We start from the raw sequence: 20,259 nt of genomic DNA on the forward strand, positions 1-20,259 counted from the left end.
GCTTGTTCCTCCACTAATTTGCTGGTCAACAGAAGTGCTAAGGAGGGATCCTTCAGAAGCTGAATGGAGATGTGAGTGGTCCATAGACTTGGATCCTCATTAATTCATTCAAACTGTTCATAAACACCGGTAGAGAATCAGGTATTGGGAGAACTAAATGCATGTTCAGAAATGAAACTGTGCTCATCTAGAAATAATGGGTGTTGAACCAAATAACATTTTACTCTTCCCTCAGTGGTTGTCTCTGACCTCAGCCACGGATGAGATCACTTTGATGTTCTGGGTTTTTAATCTTGGCTTTTGGAGTTTGGAAGTTTCCTACTTGAGCGAGTTGAGGGGTTGGCATTTTTGTCCTTTCTGGCCTCCTGACTTCCTGTTTGTGGCCGTATTCCATCCATGTTGTAAAGGCTTTGTGGCTCCCAACAAGAAAGGAGTCCTAGGATCATCTAGGCTAGTCCAACCCCTCTCATTTTTCAGAGGAAGTCAAGCTAAGAGGGGCGATGAGACCTGCCCAAGGTCACACAGCTAGTCAGCACCTGAACTAGATCAACATCCCTAATTTCATTCCAGCATTGACACTGGGGGGGAAAGGGGAGACTGCCGACTCCAACGTGAAGTTAGTCTTTGACTTCAGAGCACTATTTGTGGTTTCAGAGCACTACTGATTTCCCTCACATTTATACCCATAAGTGAAGCCAGAAGAAGGAAAGAAAAGAAAGAGCTTTGCCTGGGTCCTTTGATCTTTGGTTTCAGTATTTTGACATATGGTCCTATTGACCCAATACCATTTTACATGTTAGGAATGTGAAGGCCTTACCTTTGGCTCTATAGGTTCATTTGTATATACATTTCCAGAAGGAAGAATACATCTTCATTCAAAAGCATCTTGGGTTCCAGGACAAACAAACTGAAAGCATTTGTGATCACCAAACCAGGCCTACAAGAAATATTGAAAGGGGTCCTCTAAGCAAAGAGGGAGCCTAAAAGTAACATAGACCAGAAAGGAACACAGATATACAATAAGAGTCACCCTACACGCAATACGATGGCACTAAATTCCTCTTTCAGTAGTTACCCTGAATGTAAATGGGCTAAGTGCCCCAATCAAAAGACACAGGGTATCGGATTGGATAAAAATACAAGACCCATCGATATGCTGTTTGCAAGAGACTCATTTTAGACCCAAAGACACCCCCAGATCAAAAGTGAGGGGGTGGAAAACCATTTACCATGCTAATGGACATCAAAAGAAAGCTGGGTGGCAATCCTTATATCAGACAAATTAGATTTTAAACCAAAGACCATAATAAGAGATGAGGAAGGACACTACATCATACTTAAAGGGTCTATCCACGAGAAGATCTAACACTTTTAAATATCTATGCCCCTAACATGGGAGCAACCAATTAGATAAGCCAATTAATAACAAAATCAAAGAAACACATCAACAATAATACAATAATAGTAGGGGACTTTAACAACCCCCTCACTGAAATGGACAGATCATCTAAGCAAAAGAGCAACTAGGAAACAAGGGCTTTAAATGACACACTGGACCAGATGGACTTCACAAGATATATTCAAAACATTCCATCCCAAAGCAACAAATACACATTCTTCTCTAATGCACGTGGAACATTCTCCAGAATAGATCACATCCTGGGTCACAAATCAGGACTCAACCGGTACCAAAAAACTGGGATCATTCCCCACCTTTTTTCAGACGACAATGCTTTGAAACTGGAACTCAGTCACAAGAGGAAAGTTGGAAAGAACTCAAATACATGAAGTCTAAAGAGCATCCTACTAAAGAATGACTGGGTCAGGGCGCCTGGGTGGCTCAGTTGTTAAGCGTCTGCCTTTGGCTCAGGTCATGATCCCAGGGGTCCTGGGATCGAGCCGTGCATTGGGCTCCCTGCTCCGCGGGGAGCCACTTCTCTGTCTCCCACCCCCCCCCGCTTGTGTTAGTTAGTTAGTAAATAAATAAATATAAATAAATATCTTAAAAAAAATGAATGCAACCAAAAATTCTCCAGAGTTCAATATTCTTTCATGTTTTTATCCCACCCACTTCCCAGACTCTTTGTATTCAGTGTATTCTCTGACAATGTAAAAGTTCCTTTTGTTGTTCTCTGAATTGTACTCACGCATTTCTCTTTGTGACTTTTCTCTCAAATCCATAGTTGCTTAAAACAATGGTGTATTGTAACTTTACTTGAATTACCTTGACAACACCGTTTTACAGATCTGAAACAATCTGATGTCTATAAAGGAAGACAATGATTGCTTTCAATAAGAAGTTTTTAAGTATTATGTCAGAGGGGGAGATGAACCATGAGAGATGATGGACTCTGAAAAACAAACTGAGGGTTCTAGAGGGGAGGGGGGGAGGGGGATGGGTTATCCTGGTGATGGGTATTGAGGAGGGCACGTTCTGCATGGAGCACTGAGTGTTATGAACAAACAATGAATCATGGAACAATGCACCAAAAACTAATGATGTAATATATGGTGATTAACATAATAATAAAAAAATTAAAAAAAAAAGAAGTTTTTAAGTATTAAAAAAGTGTCCACAAAAAAAAATGAATGGGTCAACCAGGAAATTAAAGAATTAAAAAAATTCATGGAAACAAATGAAAACAAAACGGTTCAAAATCTTTGGGATGCAGCAAAGGCAGTCCTAAGAGGCAAGCAGACAGCGATACAGCCTTTCTCAAGAAATAAGAAAGGTCTCAAATACACAACCTAACCCTACACCTAAAGGAGCTGGAGAAAGAAAAGCAAATAAAGTCTAAACCCAGCAGAAGAAGAGAAATAATAAGATCAGAGCAGAAATCAATGAAACAGAAACCAAAAGAACAGTAGAACAGATCAACAAAACTAGGAGCTGGTTCTTTGAATTAGTAAAATTGATAAAGCCCTGGCCGACTTATCAAAAAGAGAAAGGACCCAAATAAATAAAATCATCAATGAAAGAGGAGAGATCACATCAACACCAAAGAAATACAAATAACTTTAAGAACATTTGAGCAACTATATGCCAACAAATTAGACAATCTGGAAGAAATGGATGCATTCCTAGAGATGTATCAACTACCAAAACTGAACCAGGAAGAAATAGAAAACATGACCAGCAAGGAAACCGAAGCAGTAATCAAAAATCTTCCAACAACCCAGGCCAGATGTCTTCCCAGGGGAATTCTACCAAACATTTAAAGAAGAATTAATACCTATTCTTCAGAAACTGTTCCAAAAAATAGAAATGGAAGGAAAACTTCCAAACTCATTTTATGAGGCCAGCATTACCTTGATCCCAAAACCAAAGACCCCATCAAAAAGGAGAATTACAGGGCGCCTGGGTGGCTCAGTTGGTTAAGCAACTGCCTTCGGCTCAGGTCATGGTCCTGGAGTCCCAGGATCGAGTCCCGCATTGGGCTTCCTGCTCAGCGGGGAGTCTGCTTCTCCCTCTGACCCTCTTCCCTCTCGTGCTTTCTCTCTCTCATTCTCTCTCTCTCTGAAATAAATAATAAAATCTTTAAAAAAAAAAATGAGAATTACAGACCAATGTCCCTGATGAACATGGATGAAAAAATTCTCACCAAAATACTAGCCAATAGGATCCAACAGTACACTAAAAGGATTATTCATTACGACCAAGTGGGACTTATTCCTGGGCTGCAAGGTTGGTTCAACATCTGCAAATCAATGTGATACAGTACATTAATAAAAAAAAGAACAGGAGCGCCTGGGTGGCTCAGTCGTTGGGCATCTGCCTTTGGCTCGGGTCGTGATCCCGGGATCCTGGGATCAAGCCCTGCGTTGGGCTCCCTGCCCCGCGGGAAGCCTGCTTCTCCCTCTCCCACTGTGTTCCCTCTCTCGCTGTGTCTCTGTCAAATAAATAAAACCTTAAAAAAAAAAAAAAGAACAAAAACCATAGGATCCTCTCAACAGATGGAGAAAAAGCATTTGACAAAGTACAGCATCCTTTCTTGATTAAAACTCTTCACAGTGTAGCAAGAGAGGGTACATACCTCAATATAATAAAAGCCACCTATGAAAAACCCACAGCAAATATTCTCAATAGGGAAAAACAGAGCTTTTCCCCTAAGGTCAGGAACATGGCAGGGATGTCCACTCTCACCACTGCTATTCAACACAGTACTAGAAGTCCTAGCCACAGCAATCAGACAACAAAAAGAAAGAAAAGGCATCCAAATTGGCAAAGAAGTAAAACTCTCACTCTTCGCAGGTGACATGATACTCTGTAGAAAACCCAAAAGACTCCACCCCAAACTGCTAGAACTCATACAGGAATTCAGCAAAGTGGCAGAATATAAAATCAATGCACAGAAATCAGTTGCATTTCTATACACCAACAAGGCAGAAGAGAGAATTTAAGGAGTCAATCCCATTTACAATTGCACCCAAAACCGTAAGATACCATAAAATATCTAACCAACGAGGCAAAAAATCTGTACTCAGAAAACTCCAGAATACTCATGAAAGAAACTGATGACACAAAGAAATGGAAAAACGTTCCATGCTCACAGATAGGAAGAACAAATGTTGTGAAAATCTCTACGCTACCTAGAGCAATCTACGTATTTAATGCTATCTTTGTTAAAATATCAACTTTTTTCACAGAAATGGAACAAATAATCCTAAAATTTGTATGGAACCAGAAAAGACCCCAAATAGCCAAAGGAATGTTGAATATTAAAAGCAAAGCTGGTGGCACCAGAATTCCGGACTTCAAGCTCTATTACAAAGCTGTAATCATCAAGACAGTATGGTACTGGCACAAAAACAGACACATAGATCAGTGGAAAAGAATAGAGAGCCCAGAAATGGACCCTCAACCCTATGGTCAACTCATCTTCAACAAAGCAGGAAAGAATGTCCAATGGAAAAAAGACAGTCTCTTCAACAAATGGTGTTGGGAAAATTGGACAGCCACATGCAGAAGAATGAAACTGGACCATTTCCTTACACCACACACAAAAATAGACTCAAAATGGATGAAAGACCTAAATGTGAGACAGGAATCTATCAAAACCCTCGAGGAGAACACAGGCTGCAACTTCCTCCTAAGAAACATCGCCAAAGGCAAGGGAAGCAAGGGCAAAAATGAACTATTGGGACTTCATCAAGATAAAAAGCTTTTGCACAGCAAAGGAAATAGTCAACAAAACCAAAAGACAACCCACAGAATGGGAGAAGATATTTGCAAATGACGTATCAGATAAAGGGCTAGTATCCAAAATCTATAAAGAACTTATCAAACTCAACACCTGAAGAACAAATAATCCGATCAAGAATTGGGCAGAAGAGGGCGCCTGGGTGGCTCAGTCATTAAGCGTCTGCCTTCGGCTCAGGTCATGATCCCAGGGTCCTGGGATCAAGCCCCACATCAGGCTCCCTGCTCAGCGGGGAGCCTGCTTCTCCCTCTCCCACTCCCCCTGCTTGTGTTCCCTCTCTTGCTGTGTCTCTGTCAAATAAATAAAATCTTAAAAAAAAAAAAAATGGGCAGAAGACACGAACAGACATTTCTCCAAAGAAGACATCCAAATGGCCGACACATGAAAAATTGCTCAACATCACTCAGCATCAGGGGAAATACAAATCAAAACCATAATGAGATACCTCACACTAGTCAGAATGGCTAAAATTAACAAGTCAGGAAAAGACAGATGTTGGCGAGGATGCAGAGAAAGGGGAACCCTCCTACACTATTGGTGGGAATGCAAGCTGGTGCAGCCACTCTGGAAAACAGTATGCAGGTTCCTCAAAAAGTTGAAAATGGAGGGCGCCCGGGTGGCTCAGTTGGTTAGGCGACTGCCTTCGGCTCAGGTCATGATCCTGGAGTCCCAGGATCGAGTCCCGCATCAGGCTCCCTGCTCAGCGGGGAGTCTGCTTCTCCCTCTGACCCTCCCCCCCTCCTGCTCTCTAATAAATAAAATCTTAAAAACAAAAAAAGTTGAAAATGGAGCTACCCTATGACTTGGCATTTGCACTACTGGGTGTGTACCCCAAAAATACAAATGTAGTGATCCAAAGGGGTACCTGCACCCCAGTGTTTATAGCAGCAATGTCCACAACAGCCAAACTATGGAAAGAACCTAGATGTCCATCGACAGATGAATGGATAGAGAAGATGTGGTGTGTGTACACGTACACACACACACACACACACACACACACACACACACACACACTGAACTATTATGCAGCCATCAAAAAATGAAATCTTGCCATTTGCAACGACATGGATAGAATTAGAGGGTATTATGCTAAGTGAAGTAAGTCAATCAGAGAAAAGATAATGATCATATGATCTCGCTGATATGTAGAATTTGAGAAACAAGACAGAGGATCATGGGGGAAGAGAGGAAAAAAATCAATCAGGACAAAATCACAGAGGGAGACAAACCATGAGAGACTCAATCTCAGGAAGAAAACTGAGGGTGGCTGGAGGGGAAGGAGGGTGGGAGGGATGGGGGGGCTGGGGGATGGACACTGGGGAGGGTATGTGCTACGGTGAGCGCTGTGAATTGTGTAAGACTGATGAATCACAGACCTGTACCTCTGAAACAATTATATGTTAATAAGCAATTTGGGTTAAGCTTTAACCATGAAACCAGTCCTCACCCATCATGGGAATGCTAATAAGGCACTGCCTGGGTCATAGGACATTTCACTTCTACATTTGGCTTTGCCCCTTTGATTTGGGTCTCCTTTCCCACATCTGTGAAGTAATTTCCATTACCTTGCGTATCAAGTCTTTCACTTGGGCCTGTGAGCAATCTTCTGAACCACAGGAGACTTGCTTTGTGTTGCCTTTTAAAGAAAATGGGTCTTTTAGAAGCACTGCCAGCTGTAGAGACCACGGAGACCATGGTTCCAGGCGGTGGCTGTTCCTGCATTTCCACCATAGTAGCGTCTCCCTCGGGAGTCCTCTGTGGTCACTGGGCTGCAAAGGGCTCTTACAGGGTTTCCTGACTCCCAGTTCATTTTGACACTGGACTTCCAAGTTCATGCTGTTTCCTCCACAGCCTGGGGCTGCTGGCTTCCTCTGAGCTCTGACTCAGGCTAGCAGCCAGATTCTCTAATCCTCCCTCACAGAAAGGGCTGTGCAGTTCTGGACCAACTCAGGCAGGGGCCCCACCACCAGCTGCCCTCTGTCTCCCCCATGGACCTAGGGGGTGTGCTCTCAGCTCACCAACATGGCAATGGTCTCTATGTTCCTGGTGCTTGAACAGATCCCTTTCATACTTTTGAGCTTAGGTATGTATTTTCAATTGTACTTTAAAAATACTTTGTCCAGTTTTGGAGAGGATTTTTGCATGTTTCCATAGTCTAAATAATCCCTATAGTCCTTAAAATCTAGGGTTCCCCCATTGCTTGGGTTTTCAGAGTGAGATAGCTAATTACTGAAGTAGGAATGCTTTCTAGGCTACTCTCCACCTCAAGTGGACCAAATGATCGAGGTTCCCTTTTCTCATAAATGTATTTAAATGTTTCCTGATGCCTGGGAAGGAAAGGCTTATTAAAAGAACATCTGTAATCTTTCACCTTTATTGGTAGAACAAACAGAACTCCTTTTAGCTAATGGGAACAACTCTGATTCTAGAATGTCCTGGTGTCTTCCAAAGCATCTGTCAAGATCCCAGGCTCCTGTGGTGCTTACTGATGAGCATGAGGCGGCAAAATCTCTGACCTGGGGATGCCAACAACCTGCCCAAACTGGGAACCTTCACTGTCACCTCTCCTTGGCTTCCCCTCATGACTCATTGGTTCAAAGGAGCTCAGTTTTACAGGCTCAACAGCCTTCCAAATTCTGCGTGCAGAATGGGGGGGTCAAGGGAATGTTCCTCAGCCCTGGGGACAGCTGGATCTGCCCTGTCACTCACCCCAGAGTACCACGAGGATGGGACCATTTTCAGTGAGTGCCGATATGTGATAACGATTGAAAAAGCACTGCGCCGAGTAAACCTCTGGAAGAGTTCCAGTCTCTTCTCCAAATGACGGAATAAAATCAAGGCTTCCTCCAAGCGCACGTCCCATTATCTTTACAAAGCTTTATTGAAACCTGTACGTCAAGGTGACAATAATTCAGTGTTTGGAAGACAGTAACGAAAAAAGGGTATCTCAGACTCAGGTTTACCAAATAAATACTGGAAACCAGGGAGCTCGTTCCTCCATCTCCCAGCAGGAACACAGGGTGTAACAATAGCTTCTGCTGACTCGGGGACAGGAACTTGTGCTAATGGGCACGTCTGCAGCATCTCCCCGGAAACCACGACGGGTGTAAAGAGGTTTGCTTTGGTCCAAAGGATGTCTTCCTGACACAAATTTAGAAGGCTGCTGTCAAGTTCTAAGTTCCTTCCAGGATAAGCAAGAGCAACTCTACCGCCTTCACTGCTAAGTGCAGACGGAGGCCCTGAGCAAGACGGCACAGGCTAGGGTAGGGCGCTTCTCTGAAGTGTTCGTGGAAACAATGTCACCTCACTGCGATTAGAATAAGAAGCTGGACAACGCTCCAGCTAACAGTGGTCAGTCCTCGGGATCATCTGGCTTCATGGAGAAATCCGGCAGCGGTTTTCAGAGTCTGTTCTAAAAACAGATTATTGCTGAATACAGTTCACATGATCTATATTCTAGTTAGGGTGATTTTAAAATTGCCCTAAGACCAGAGAGTCAGCCACCTCTGGTTTAAAACAAAAGTACTCAGTGCACAGAAGCAAGAAACAATTGTAAATTTCATCTGGAAATCAGACAGGTTCTAATTTCTATAGAAATTATACCTCCCTGGAGCAGAAAACAGGAGACCATCTTATTGCTTTGATTTCAAGAGGACCGGTACTTGCTGTTAGCTCCACAGTCAGGCCTCAACAGGGACAAGTGGGTGGCCTCAGACACACATATGATCAGACATTCTGTGTGGCCTCCATCCCTGCTTCTCGGATTTTACCAGCAAAGTGGCTAGGGTTCATTTTTGGCTTAAGAAGCATCTCCACGACCAGCTCAAAAGATGTCTGTTAAGAATTGCACCTGTCCTCATGCACCGTGGTATGGGGGCCACAGACCTGTGTCCCCTCACTCTGTTCTCAGCTCTAGTGAGCCTTGAGACTCAAAGCCACTGGGTGCCCAGAGGACTGTTACAGACAGGAGGCGCTTCGGGAGCTGCCACGCCACTGGGTGCCCAGAGGACTGTTACAGACAGGAGGCGCTTCGGAAGCTGCCACGCCTGGAACAAACCTTCAAGCAGGACTATGGCGGGTATGAAATGTCTTATAGAGTGTGAAATGAAAAATTTACAGTCCATTCCCTCTAGTGGAAAGCATGCACGCGTGGAGCCTGGGGGTGCACACTGTTCCCTGGGGCCCACCGCTGGCTCCCAGCTCTTCATATGGGCTTGTATAACAAGGTGGTGACATACTTTTTCTTGTATCGGTGGGTCGCGCTGAGCACCATCACTCCATCCTGAGGAAGAGGGTGGAAATGATCAAAGGCAGGACTAAGTCAAGGGCTCAAAGTAAGTGTGTGTGTGTGTGTGTGTGTGTGTGTGTGTGTGTGTGTGCGCGCGCGCGCGTGTGTGCGAGATTAAGGGGGCTTAATAAAAAGAGTCCTGTTCTGCCTTCAGAACCAGAGCCTGCGGGTATGCATAAGGTCCCAGAAGCTGCCCTTTAGGTAAGTACTCCAGGTAGTTCTGTGACTAGGGGGCCCCAGAGCACACTTTGAGAAACAGCTTAATCAGCAACAAACACATCATTACCTTGATAGAGAGCGCGTAAAGGTGGTTCAACATGACATGGTTGGGCTCAGGGAGCAAAGCTGGATCACACTGTGGGGGGAACAAAAGCAGATGGTGAGCATTTAGGATTTGGAAATGAAGAAGGTTCTCCCTTTATTTCGCAGCAGTGGGTATCAACAGGAAAAAGGCCGGTTCTCATGCCCCTTTCTGCTTAAGCTGGGCAGTGAAAGGCTCGTCTAAGATGACAGGTGAGGTGACGGGGGTCATGCCTCATGCTCCAACTAAGGGGAGCTCCCTGCGTGCCTGCTGGATGCACGGGTATATGTCTTGGTCAGGCTTTACCCTGGCCTCTGAATTGTGAACCATGGCTCTGTCCTCTTACAGAAAGGGAAGAAGGAAGAAAGAGCTGTCAACTGAGTGCACTTTTAGAGAAAGCAGCAAGATAAATCTATACTAAACATTCCTGAGCAGTGGACTGCAGGCTCATGTCTATACTCAGGGAGCATGATGAAATGGATGGGGGGGCGGCATGGCACCTGGTGCCTGGAGAACAGCGAGTCCCCGGGGGAACGAGCCATGACTGCGATGGGGGGATGCCCGCACATGCCTGCATTCAGCTCTTCAGCTCAGCACAGGTGTAGCTGCTTGTATGTGGAGTCCAGAGCAGCGACATGGTTACTTTATCACCTCATAAACATGTGAATTTTAGGGGGTAGCTTGAACAAAGCACAGGACAGCCAGATTCCTCAGAATTAGGGCCATGCTGTGCATATCTACTTAAACAGAACGGAAAATTAACAAGGTAATAATGGGGTGCTCTTCATGATCCAGGAGGATTACACTTCTTTTTACAAACAGTATCAATTTCTCAGAGAAAATGTGTGTTACCCAGATTCCCCAAATTTGGATCCAGGAGCACTGATGTTTCTGAAAGCAATTTGATGATTTAAATTAGATTCTAAAACGTGGGGGCCAGAAGAGGAATTCCATTCGGTAGTTTACTGAGAAGGGGTGGCTATATATTTCATCATGATTTATAAGGAATGAGGCTGAGGGAGGAGTGAAACACAAGGAAGACAAGTTCAGAAAGGCTCGGTGTGATGGGAGAGCAGCACCCACACTCGGGGAACATCTTGCTCGCAGCCCATTCCCACAGTGGAGGGGGACCCTGGCAGGTGGCAGTTAATACCGATGGGCAACCCAAAACCTTTTTACCAACTGCTTTCTGAGATGGTCAGAAAGGGGAGCCTTGGAACATGACCCCGGAGGATGGTCCTGGCAGATGTCTGTGTACTCACAGAAATCCCCGTGTCCTTGTTCAGGATGACCTGGAGCAGATGTGGAGGGAGAATGGGTGGGGCTTTAAACCGTTCTTCTGGTTTTGAGACATAGGGCTCCTGATGGTAGGGTCCCGGTGGGGAGCTGGACAGCTCTGTTGGGAGATGGTGACAGGATATTTACATTGAAAATTATGAGTTTGAGGAGCAGTCTCGTTGAATTTGTGGCATCATCTAGTTTTCCTTGTCCCCTCAATAAAGATTTATATTCCCTTGAAGAACATACAGGCCCCAAGGGTGAAGAGTAGAGGCAATGAGAAAACCCTCTGCAATCTGGGTGACTGGCATAAAATTCAGCAGCCAGCTCAGATGCCCCGGCAGCAAACAACGGTGGTGGTGAAGCTGGTAATTCCGGGTCAGACTAACAAGGAAGCTGCTCACAGTAACCTAACCTGACCTGCCCCTGCAGAACAATGCTTCTCGCCTTGGGCTGGGCTGGCAAATACCGCAAAGAAGCTCAGGGCTTCAAGTGAGGCTTCAGCAGCCAAGCTTAAGGTGTGAGCACCACCAGCCAGAATAAAACAGAAGATAAAGCAGCCTGTGGATACAGACACGGTGGCAAAAACAGGTTACAGGAAGCACTGGCACATTTCAAAACTAAAACCAAAAATAAAAAATTGAAACCCTGATCTCTACAGGTTCAACTCTGACTCTACCACTCTGAGCTTCCGTTCAAACTCTTGCTTGAGTGTCTTGATTACACAGATATATCAAGAAGCTTCTAGAAGGGCAGTGTTTCATCAGGTTAGAGGCGGCTCACTTAGCAATGTTGGGCCAGCTGGAAGGGACTGAGCGGTTATTCAAAGGACACCTGGGCCGGGTTCTGGCTGCCTGATCCTTGGAGGCATCCAAGAATAAATCTGATGTGCTCTCACTCTGCCAGTTCCCTTGATGTCATTTTCTAGGGTACAGGCTCCCTTCACACGACCCAACCATATGACAACAGGAAACTGAGAAAAGCATTAAGTGCAGAAAACTGAGCCATTGGGAGTAAAGATGTATTTTAAGAAAGTGAATATCTAAATATGAAGTCTATGCAGAGCCTGATATTGGTTTACTGGCAGTGAGGGGTCAGTTTTCTTTCCCCAGGTGGTCTATGCTGCAGAAAAAAGCTTGACTAAAAAGCTTTGGTAAGTGGTCTAAAATTACATTTATCAGTACGTAGGGGATACTGGGGCATTTTCTTCATTCCCCAATTCCCACCTACTAAGAAAGAAATAAATGACTTCTCGAAAAGATTAGTTAGCTAGCTATCCAGAGGGAACACTATTTTTGGATTTCCAATTCCTGCTCAACAAGCTGGCTTTTCAGCCACAGCAAGCCCACCATAGTCAAATTTACCACCGCGGTTTCTGAACTGATAAGAGATCCTGGTGGCAGAAGCTCTAGGCCCAGCCAGGTAACAATGAAGAATCATCCTGTAAACTGAACTGAACCCATCTTGTTAGATTATCAGGTACAGTCCTGGGCAATCTTTTCACTGCCTCCCACAGGGGTCCAGGAATTATTTAAACCCCTGCAAGAAGGGGCAGTGAAGTTGGCATGAACACTTAGATTATAACACGTCCGGTGCCTGGGTGGCTCAGTTGGTTAAGCAACTGCCTTCAGCTCAGGTCATGATCCTGGAGTCCCGGGATCGAGTCCCACATCGGGCTCCCTGCTCAGCAGGGAGTCTGCTTCTCCCTCTGACCCTCTTCCCTCTCGTGCTCTCTCTCTCTCATTCTCTCTCTCTCAAATAAATAAAATCTTTTAAAAAATTAAAAAAAAAAAAATTACAACACATCATTGCCCCTGAATTCTATGTATTACATTTCTTCCTGTGGGTTTGGATGGAAAGCAATTTACCGAAAGCTTGATGACTGGCTGACTCTTGGGAGATGATAAAGTTTTACTAGGTTGGTACTGAGTAGGCTGCACAGTTAGCCTGTTTCCTGTGATGAGCCTGTCTCCCCTCGCAAGGGATTCTGAGAAGGTGCTAATACACCCCATGAGGTCACAGAGGTGTCCATTTACCACCTGCCAGGCTGAAACTCTTTAGGCAGGCACCCCAAGCGAGTCAGGAGTGGGTAGGGAGCTGGCAGGCCTCCCTTGAGCTGGCTCATCACCGACCCAACGCAACTCTCCAGGACCTCCTGGGCCCTGCCCCTGGCACAAGATCAAGCTCTGGTTCTGTTTCCATGGTCTGCTCTCTGTGGCTAAGGAAACCTACTGAATACTGGAGAGGACCAAAAAAAATGACTTACAGCTCCCTTGGAGCTGGATTTCAACAACCTGATCTGACAGAGTTAGGAATTACTTTTGTGGCTCTTTAGGGAACTACAAACATCTACAAACAACTACAAACAACTGGGCAGCAGCTTGAGCTCAAGAGTGAGAGGCAAGAGAAATAAGAGTGTTTCTAGACTGCATAGCCCCCACCTGCACACATGTGGTATAAAATAACTGTGTTCATACCAGACACATCGGAGCACTTTTGGGAATCCACCATTAAAGCATCAAATACTTCAAAGTCAGTTTTCTTCACTTGAATGATGTTGTTAACTGTGCCAAGCTGGCTGGTTACTATTGGCTGGGAAGAGACAGACAGGCAGAAATCATAACGTGGAAGGTCTCTGGAGTTATTCTCTAGAGGATTTAGACTTCCTGGCTGGAAGGTCTCATCTCCGGGCTAGCCAATCTGCTCATCTCCATCAAGTTTGCCCGTAAGTCTGACAACCAGCACTGCTATCTAGCTCAGCCACACACGGGGATTTTACCGGCGGGACAAAGGGACCTGGCACAATCGATAAGGGAAAGTAGTTTGTTTGGACTGTGCAGGCAGTCAGAGGACCAATGGCAGGAGGAAGAGTACCTCGGAAGGGTCATGCGTCCACTGCCCATCCACAAAGAACTTGTACTGATGCTCTCCTTCAGGCAGGTCCAGGATGGCTACAAAGTTATTGTGGCTGCAAGGGAAAAGGAAGCAGAGGATTTCAGCTGGGTAAGCTGCCCTCCTAAGCTTACCGACAAAATCAGCCATCAAGGGGCGCCTGGGTGGCTCAGTCGTTAGGCATCTGCCTACAGCTCAGGTCATGATCCCAGGGTCCTGGGATCGAGTCCCACATCAGGCTCTCTGCTCAGCAGGAGGCCTGCTTCTCCCTTTCCCACTCCCCCTGCTTGTGTTCCTACTCTCTCTGTCAAATAAATAAATAAAATCTTTAAAAAAATAAATCGGCCATCAAACAAAACCCGACCTTTCCATGTGAAACCAAGAGTTCAGCTGCAGAAGAGTAAACATTTTTAACCACTTTAGACAATTCAGTAGAATGATCCCAAACTAGAAGAGCTGTAAAGCAGCAGCAATGCAAGACGTTTCCTGGAGGACTCACTTTGCTCAATTGCAGGAATAATCCGCCTTCCTACCAGCAAAAGGTCAACAATCAGGCACATGTTCTTTTCAGCTTGCATGCAAAATACCACTCATGCCAAGGAGGAGAACAGCTCCAGGTAAACTGCATGCTGCAGTTTTAGTCTTTGTCAGTCTGCCTTGGGCAGGAGATGGGACCGATTCCACAGGATCCACAAATAGGTCTCTAAAGAAACTTGCTTCCTTACTAAGACAAGTTTCCAGGAAAGCTCTCTGTTTTGTTCCCCAGACTTAAAAGGACTTGTAACTGTGCTGAGTGTCTCCCTCCTACACCGATATCAGCCCTGGGAAAGCACGGGGTTTGGGACAGCAATCAGGCCTGATGCAGCAGGGCACAATCTCTCCCTCTGTTTCATCAAGAACACTCACTAATGAAGATGCTTTTTTTCTTTTCTAAAGATTTTATTTATTTATTTGACAGAGACAGACACAGCAAGAAAGGGAACACAAGCAGAGGGAGTGGGAGAGGGAGAAGCAGGTTTCCCGCTGAGCAGGGAGCCTGATGCGGGGCTCGATCCCAGGACCCTGGGATCCTGACCTGGGCTGAACGCAGATACCTAACGACTGAGCCGCCCACGTGCCCTGAAGATGCTTTTCCAATGACAGTTTGAGACAGAAGTCCATGCTAGGATTCCTGATCACGTGTTTTACTATGGCCTTGCTAATGATGCCTAAAGAACAGGTACCTTCCAAGCAAAAGTAATACACAGAGAGGCAAAGTTAGAAGGAACCTCAGAGATTATCTAATATTCCCTTCTTACAGATAGAAACACTGGGACTCAGGTGTCACCAAGATGTTAGCTCAGCCAATGTGGACTCAAATCCTGGTCTTGAAGATTCCCAGCTCAGTGCTCTCTCTCCACTAGGAATAGATTTCTCTCTTTCTGCAGGAGATGTCCCGCCTAAGCAAACACACAGCTGCATATCTGAAGTCAAAAATGTTCATGAAATCTCATTACTGAGAAATGTTTTCTTCTAAGTGTGCTCTAAACCTAGAGACTAACTGGGAGTGAGATGTAAACCCTGTGAATTATTAAGCAAAATTATTTTCCATTCAGCATCCATTTTATAAAAACTTTGTTTTCTATTCCCCATTTAGAAACCACAGTATCCCTGGATGAAGACAAATATGTGAATACTGCCCAGGCAGTTACCTTCTTGTGAGGGGAAGTTTACTCCAGTTGTTGAAGGACCCAGATAAGTAAACTTCCTTTCCGCCCCCCGTCCATCGAAATACTGTTGGCCGAGCCTGGGCGGGGGCTTTATCATTCACTTCCAGATCATGCTGCCAAGCCAGGAATTCCTCCTTCTCTGGAGCCTAGAAACGGAACAGTTTACTCAGGGACAGGAAGCCATTAGTGAGCTCCCTACAATGGACAGTTACCCTAATGTAGACAATTCATTCTAAAGAGACAGCGATTACTACTTAGGTTCATATTCAGGCTCATTAACTTAATAGCGGTGTGCTGGTTTCTCCACTTGGAAAACAGAGATAACAAAAGGAACTATTTCTTAAGGTTGTTGTGAAAGACTGAGAGGGTCCATGTAAATTGCTCTGCATAGTGTCTGACACATAGTGCGTACTTAATAATTATTAGCTGTTAATACTGTTGTGATTAAACAGATCTACACCAAAATTTTAGTAGAAGCTACAGAACTCACTTGGAAGAGGATGCAATGAATTCAAGACCAGATAGATAAATGTCCTTTTCTTCCCTTAATTAACAAGATTTGAAGTACACGAAAATTTATTAGGAACAATTCCAGAGCTGTCAACTTGAAAACTCACAAATCCAGATTCTAAGGGAAAAAAATATTCAAAGTGCTGTTCAGGCATTGGGAATAAAAAGATAAGACACAGACTGACCCTCCATATGGCAAACAATGGCTTCTAAGCGCAGGAAGTGATGTATAACTGAGGTATTCCAAACTAAGAAATAAACACATCCAACTCTGGGGGAAATATATGTGCTTTTGGATCTTTTACATATTTACTAGTCAGAAGCCAAAGATATTAAAAGAGTGGGAGTTCCAGGTTGGGAGAGACCCTTAAAGGTGTTGATGAGTGAGCTTCTAAGACCTTCATTTCAAATACTGACCAGAGTTGTTGTTGTTTTTTTAAGATTTTATTTATTTATTTGAGAGAAAGAGAGAGTGCACAAACAGGCAGGCAGGACAAAGGGAGAGAGAGAGAAGCAGACTCCCCATTGAGCAGGGGGCCCGACATGGGATTCAATCCCAGGACCCTGGGATCATGACCTCAGCCAAAGGCAGACACTTAGCCGACTGAGCCACCCAGGTGCCCTGACCAGAGCTTATTTTGAATGACGCCTGCTTTAAGAGAGAACAAGATCTACAGATTAAAAAAATAACAGACTGGAATCACTTGCCACTGAGAAGGTGATAACTAACCACAGCCAAAATGGTGAACTAGTGTAGCTAAAATAATCCATGACTTTTTTGGGAATATAGGGCATTCAATCCAGTGTCTCTGCTACATCGTTTCAGTAACTTCTGAGGAAGTGATAATGGAAACTATTTAAAATCATTGTCCACAGATTCTCTGTATGCTAAACGTTTCTTGTAGGAATTTTGGAACAGCAACAGAACAGTTACTTCTAGAATAAAGTAGTTTGGTTCTTATGGTATCTTAAATAGCCGTCCTTGGGCCACAATTATTTCTGGGGGGAAAGGATATCAAGTCACTGGAGAAACAGGATTCCAAAGTTCACTTTGCATACAGGTCCTCAGGAATGCAACAAATGCAGAAAGCGAGTGCAAATCACAGGACATAAGGCCCAGTAAAAGACTCTTTAGACTCAAAGCCAAGATCCAAGTGAGGATTTAAGATCATAATGTGATCACCAAGCCCAACATCTGAGAAAAAATACGAGTAAAGGTGGAATGAGTTGCCAGGCAATTAGCCTAATGGGCAATGATGATTAATATGCAACTGGATACTAACAGAGAATATGCTGGGCTGGGGAGACATCTTGATTTTTCCTAAACCTACTCTGTTGCATTGTCCTTAAGGGATCAGTTCTTCCTCTCTGAGGATCTACCACATACTTATCAGCTGCCAGAACCACTAAGTGTCCGTGGTTCTGGACACCGGGCAGGGGCCTTGCAGCTGGAAACACAAGACCCCATCAGGTAGTTAGCAGGCATGTGGCTGAAGCAGGAGTCAAGATTCATCTTCAAAGTTTTGATAAATTACAGCAGACCATGGTAAGATGTCCAAATTTGGCTTGCAAAAATGTTTGCTTTGGTCTAAAATCTTAAGTCATATTTACACAACAGGAGAGAGAAGGTGAGTAGCAACTGGCTGCCCCCCTTTCAGACTGACACTTCACTCACCCACTGACCTCCAAAAGTGGGTTTACTTTTCTATGTCTGCTCTAAAGTGGTTTGGTGAGCCAAAAGTTTGTTAGAATGAAACACCTCTGGCAACTACGGTCAGCTGTGTAACTCTACTTTCGGCTTACACGTGTGCTCTGGGTTATCTCCAAAATCGACAATAAACTACAAAGCCAGCTATTACAAGAAGTGTTAGTTTTCGTAAAGGGGAGGAAAAATTTCTCAAAGCAGTGAAACTAATTATACCTAAGAGGCGAGCAGAGACTGGGGCTCACCTGCTGCTAGCTCAACGATCTTAAGAATTTGAAACGCTGTCCCAGAGCTGCTTTCGCCTTAATGATGTTGAACGAAGTGCGTTCCTCCTCCCTCGGGGTGACTTTCTCATCGGTAATTAGACACAGGTTCCTGGACTGCTAAGAGGGCTCTTACCCGGCCATCTGGCTTCTAAGTGCACGGAGTTAAGTATCACCTACCTTCCCACTTATGATGAGTTCGGCGGGGAATCTAGGAGAGGGCTCCCCCCCTCAACACTAGTCCAGGGGAGCCGGATTCCCTCACCCCTCACCTTGATTTCCTCGGAGTGGAAGAGGTCGGCGTCCTCGGGACTGTCCATCAGGATCTTGGGCCTGTCCCCGTCCTTGGCGCTCCCCGAGCTGTCCCTTCGCGGGGTCTTGTGGCCGCCCTGCCGCTCCAGCGCAGCCCGCTCGCTGCTCGTGTTACCCATGGCGGGGCTCTGCGGGGGACTCCGGGAAGCCGGACGGGGCCTCACTCCAGGGAAGGGGCAGGGGACTGCGGCAACCAGCGGGTCACACGGACCCCGGGGAAGGAGTCGGAGCCCCGAGTACCACACCCCTCGGGCGAGGCTTGCGGGCCGGGAACCGGTTTGAGGCGGGTGAGAAGAACTGGCGAGGTTACCCAACCGCGCTTAAACCCAAGAAGCCCGAAAACAGCCCAACACTTGCCCCACAACTCCCCTACCTCTTAGCAACTTCCGCTTCCGGCGCGTCTGTGAGTCAGTCGGGATCCGGGGTGGGGGCGGCGGCGGCCGGCGAATCGCATTCGGCAGTTCCGCTTCCGGTCTGGATTGGCGGGGTCGCAGCACCCTGAGGAGGCCGCCCTCGGAGCGCGCAGTCGCAGTCGGCTGCTACGACGGGACCCAGGATGAGGCTGCTGAAGGCCGGCAGGGGGCGTGCCAGCGGGCGGGCTGTCTGGGTCCCTCTCCCCGCGCTGGAATGAGTGATGCCGTTAACTATTTTAGATATCTTTGCCCACTTCCAGTTGATTCTGTACTCGACAGCCAAAGAGCTCGTTTAAAGTGCTCATCTAATTAAGAGACTCATCTTATCAAAGCCTGTTAATGTTCTAGCTCCCACGCTTTTGAGTGCCTTAGAAGCACTGACTGCATAAAATGCAGATTCCCCGGCCCTAATCCCCGGAAATTATGATTCCGAAGCTCTGGAGTGGGGTCTGCATTTTAAGCACTCCAGGTGATTCTGATGCAAGTAATCTTGCAGGTGTTTGATTAAATGCCAGACCATAAGAGTTCTGGAAATTTCTCACTAGTAGGCTTGGGGGTTATAAAACGTGGGAGTTATTAGTGTATTTTTAAAGTGCACAGCCTTTTGATAGATAATTTTGTAAGCTATTTTATAATCACTTTGGACACAACATTCTGCATAAAATTAATTTACTTATTAGTGTTTGTCACTGTGGCCAGTGCTTTAGCAAGAACTGTGTACACATTGTGGTCCTAAAATATTCTAATCTCGCTGTCAGTCACTATCGTGGGTTTTTTGTTTGTTTGTTTGTTTGTTTTTTGGTGGTGGGGGGGCTCTTTTGTTCTTGTTTTTGTGTTTTGTTTCGCATGTGAGTATCTCAAAATGCTTTGCATTTGCTGGGCCAGCTCATGCATTTTGTCCACTGAGCAAACATTTATTTGATACCTACAAAGTGTCAGGTATTGTGCTAAGTAAGTGGGAGACAGATGACTAAGAAATGGTCTCCTGGAGGGGATTTGGTCGTGTCTATCAAAATAAAAAATGCACCTTCATCTTAGTGCACAATTTTAATTCCAGGGAACTTCTGCAGAAATATACTCTACATGTCAATTATATGGATGCATGTTCATTTGCAGCAGGGTCTCTAATGCCATATTACATTAATTCCAAGATGCCCTTTTTTTAAGATTCATATTTTATTTCGCATTTTAATCTCTCTGAAACTAGGTGCTTCTTACAATCAATGGAATCTTAGATTTGATGAAAAAAGGCAATGAAAAACTGCAAATTTTTAAAAAGTGTGTCAACGGAATGACAAAATGAATTAAACGCATTCATTTTATAGAATACTGAGCAACTTTAAAAAAAGGAGGAAAGAGAATTCTGTGGGTAACTATGGAGAAG

The 20,259-nt window shown here is 45.1% G+C and overlaps 1 protein-coding gene across 1 annotated transcript; it reads right to left on the reverse strand.

Annotated features, from left to right (window-relative positions):
- Positions 1–8,061: 8,061 nt before the first annotated feature.
- On the reverse strand, positions 8,062–18,857 carry PRKAB1 (protein kinase AMP-activated non-catalytic subunit beta 1). Its single transcript, XM_025889382.2, has 7 exons — positions 18,423–18,857; positions 15,655–15,818; positions 13,946–14,039; positions 13,549–13,663; positions 11,056–11,189; positions 9,779–9,847; positions 8,062–9,486 (listed from the first exon to the last, which is right to left on the reverse strand). The coding sequence occupies exons 1-7, from the start codon at positions 18,579–18,581 to the stop codon at positions 9,409–9,411; spliced, it is 813 nt and encodes a 270-aa protein (XP_025745167.1). The 5' UTR covers positions 18,582–18,857; the 3' UTR covers positions 8,062–9,408.
- Positions 18,858–20,259: the final 1,402 nt, after the last annotated feature.

The sequence above is a fragment of the Callorhinus ursinus genome, unplaced genomic scaffold, assembly GCF_003265705.2.
Source record: "Callorhinus ursinus isolate GAN/ISIS: 27379988/994484 unplaced genomic scaffold, GSC_fseal_2.0 scaffold41, whole genome shotgun sequence".
Classification (NCBI taxonomy): Eukaryota; Metazoa; Chordata; class Mammalia; order Carnivora; family Otariidae; genus Callorhinus; species Callorhinus ursinus.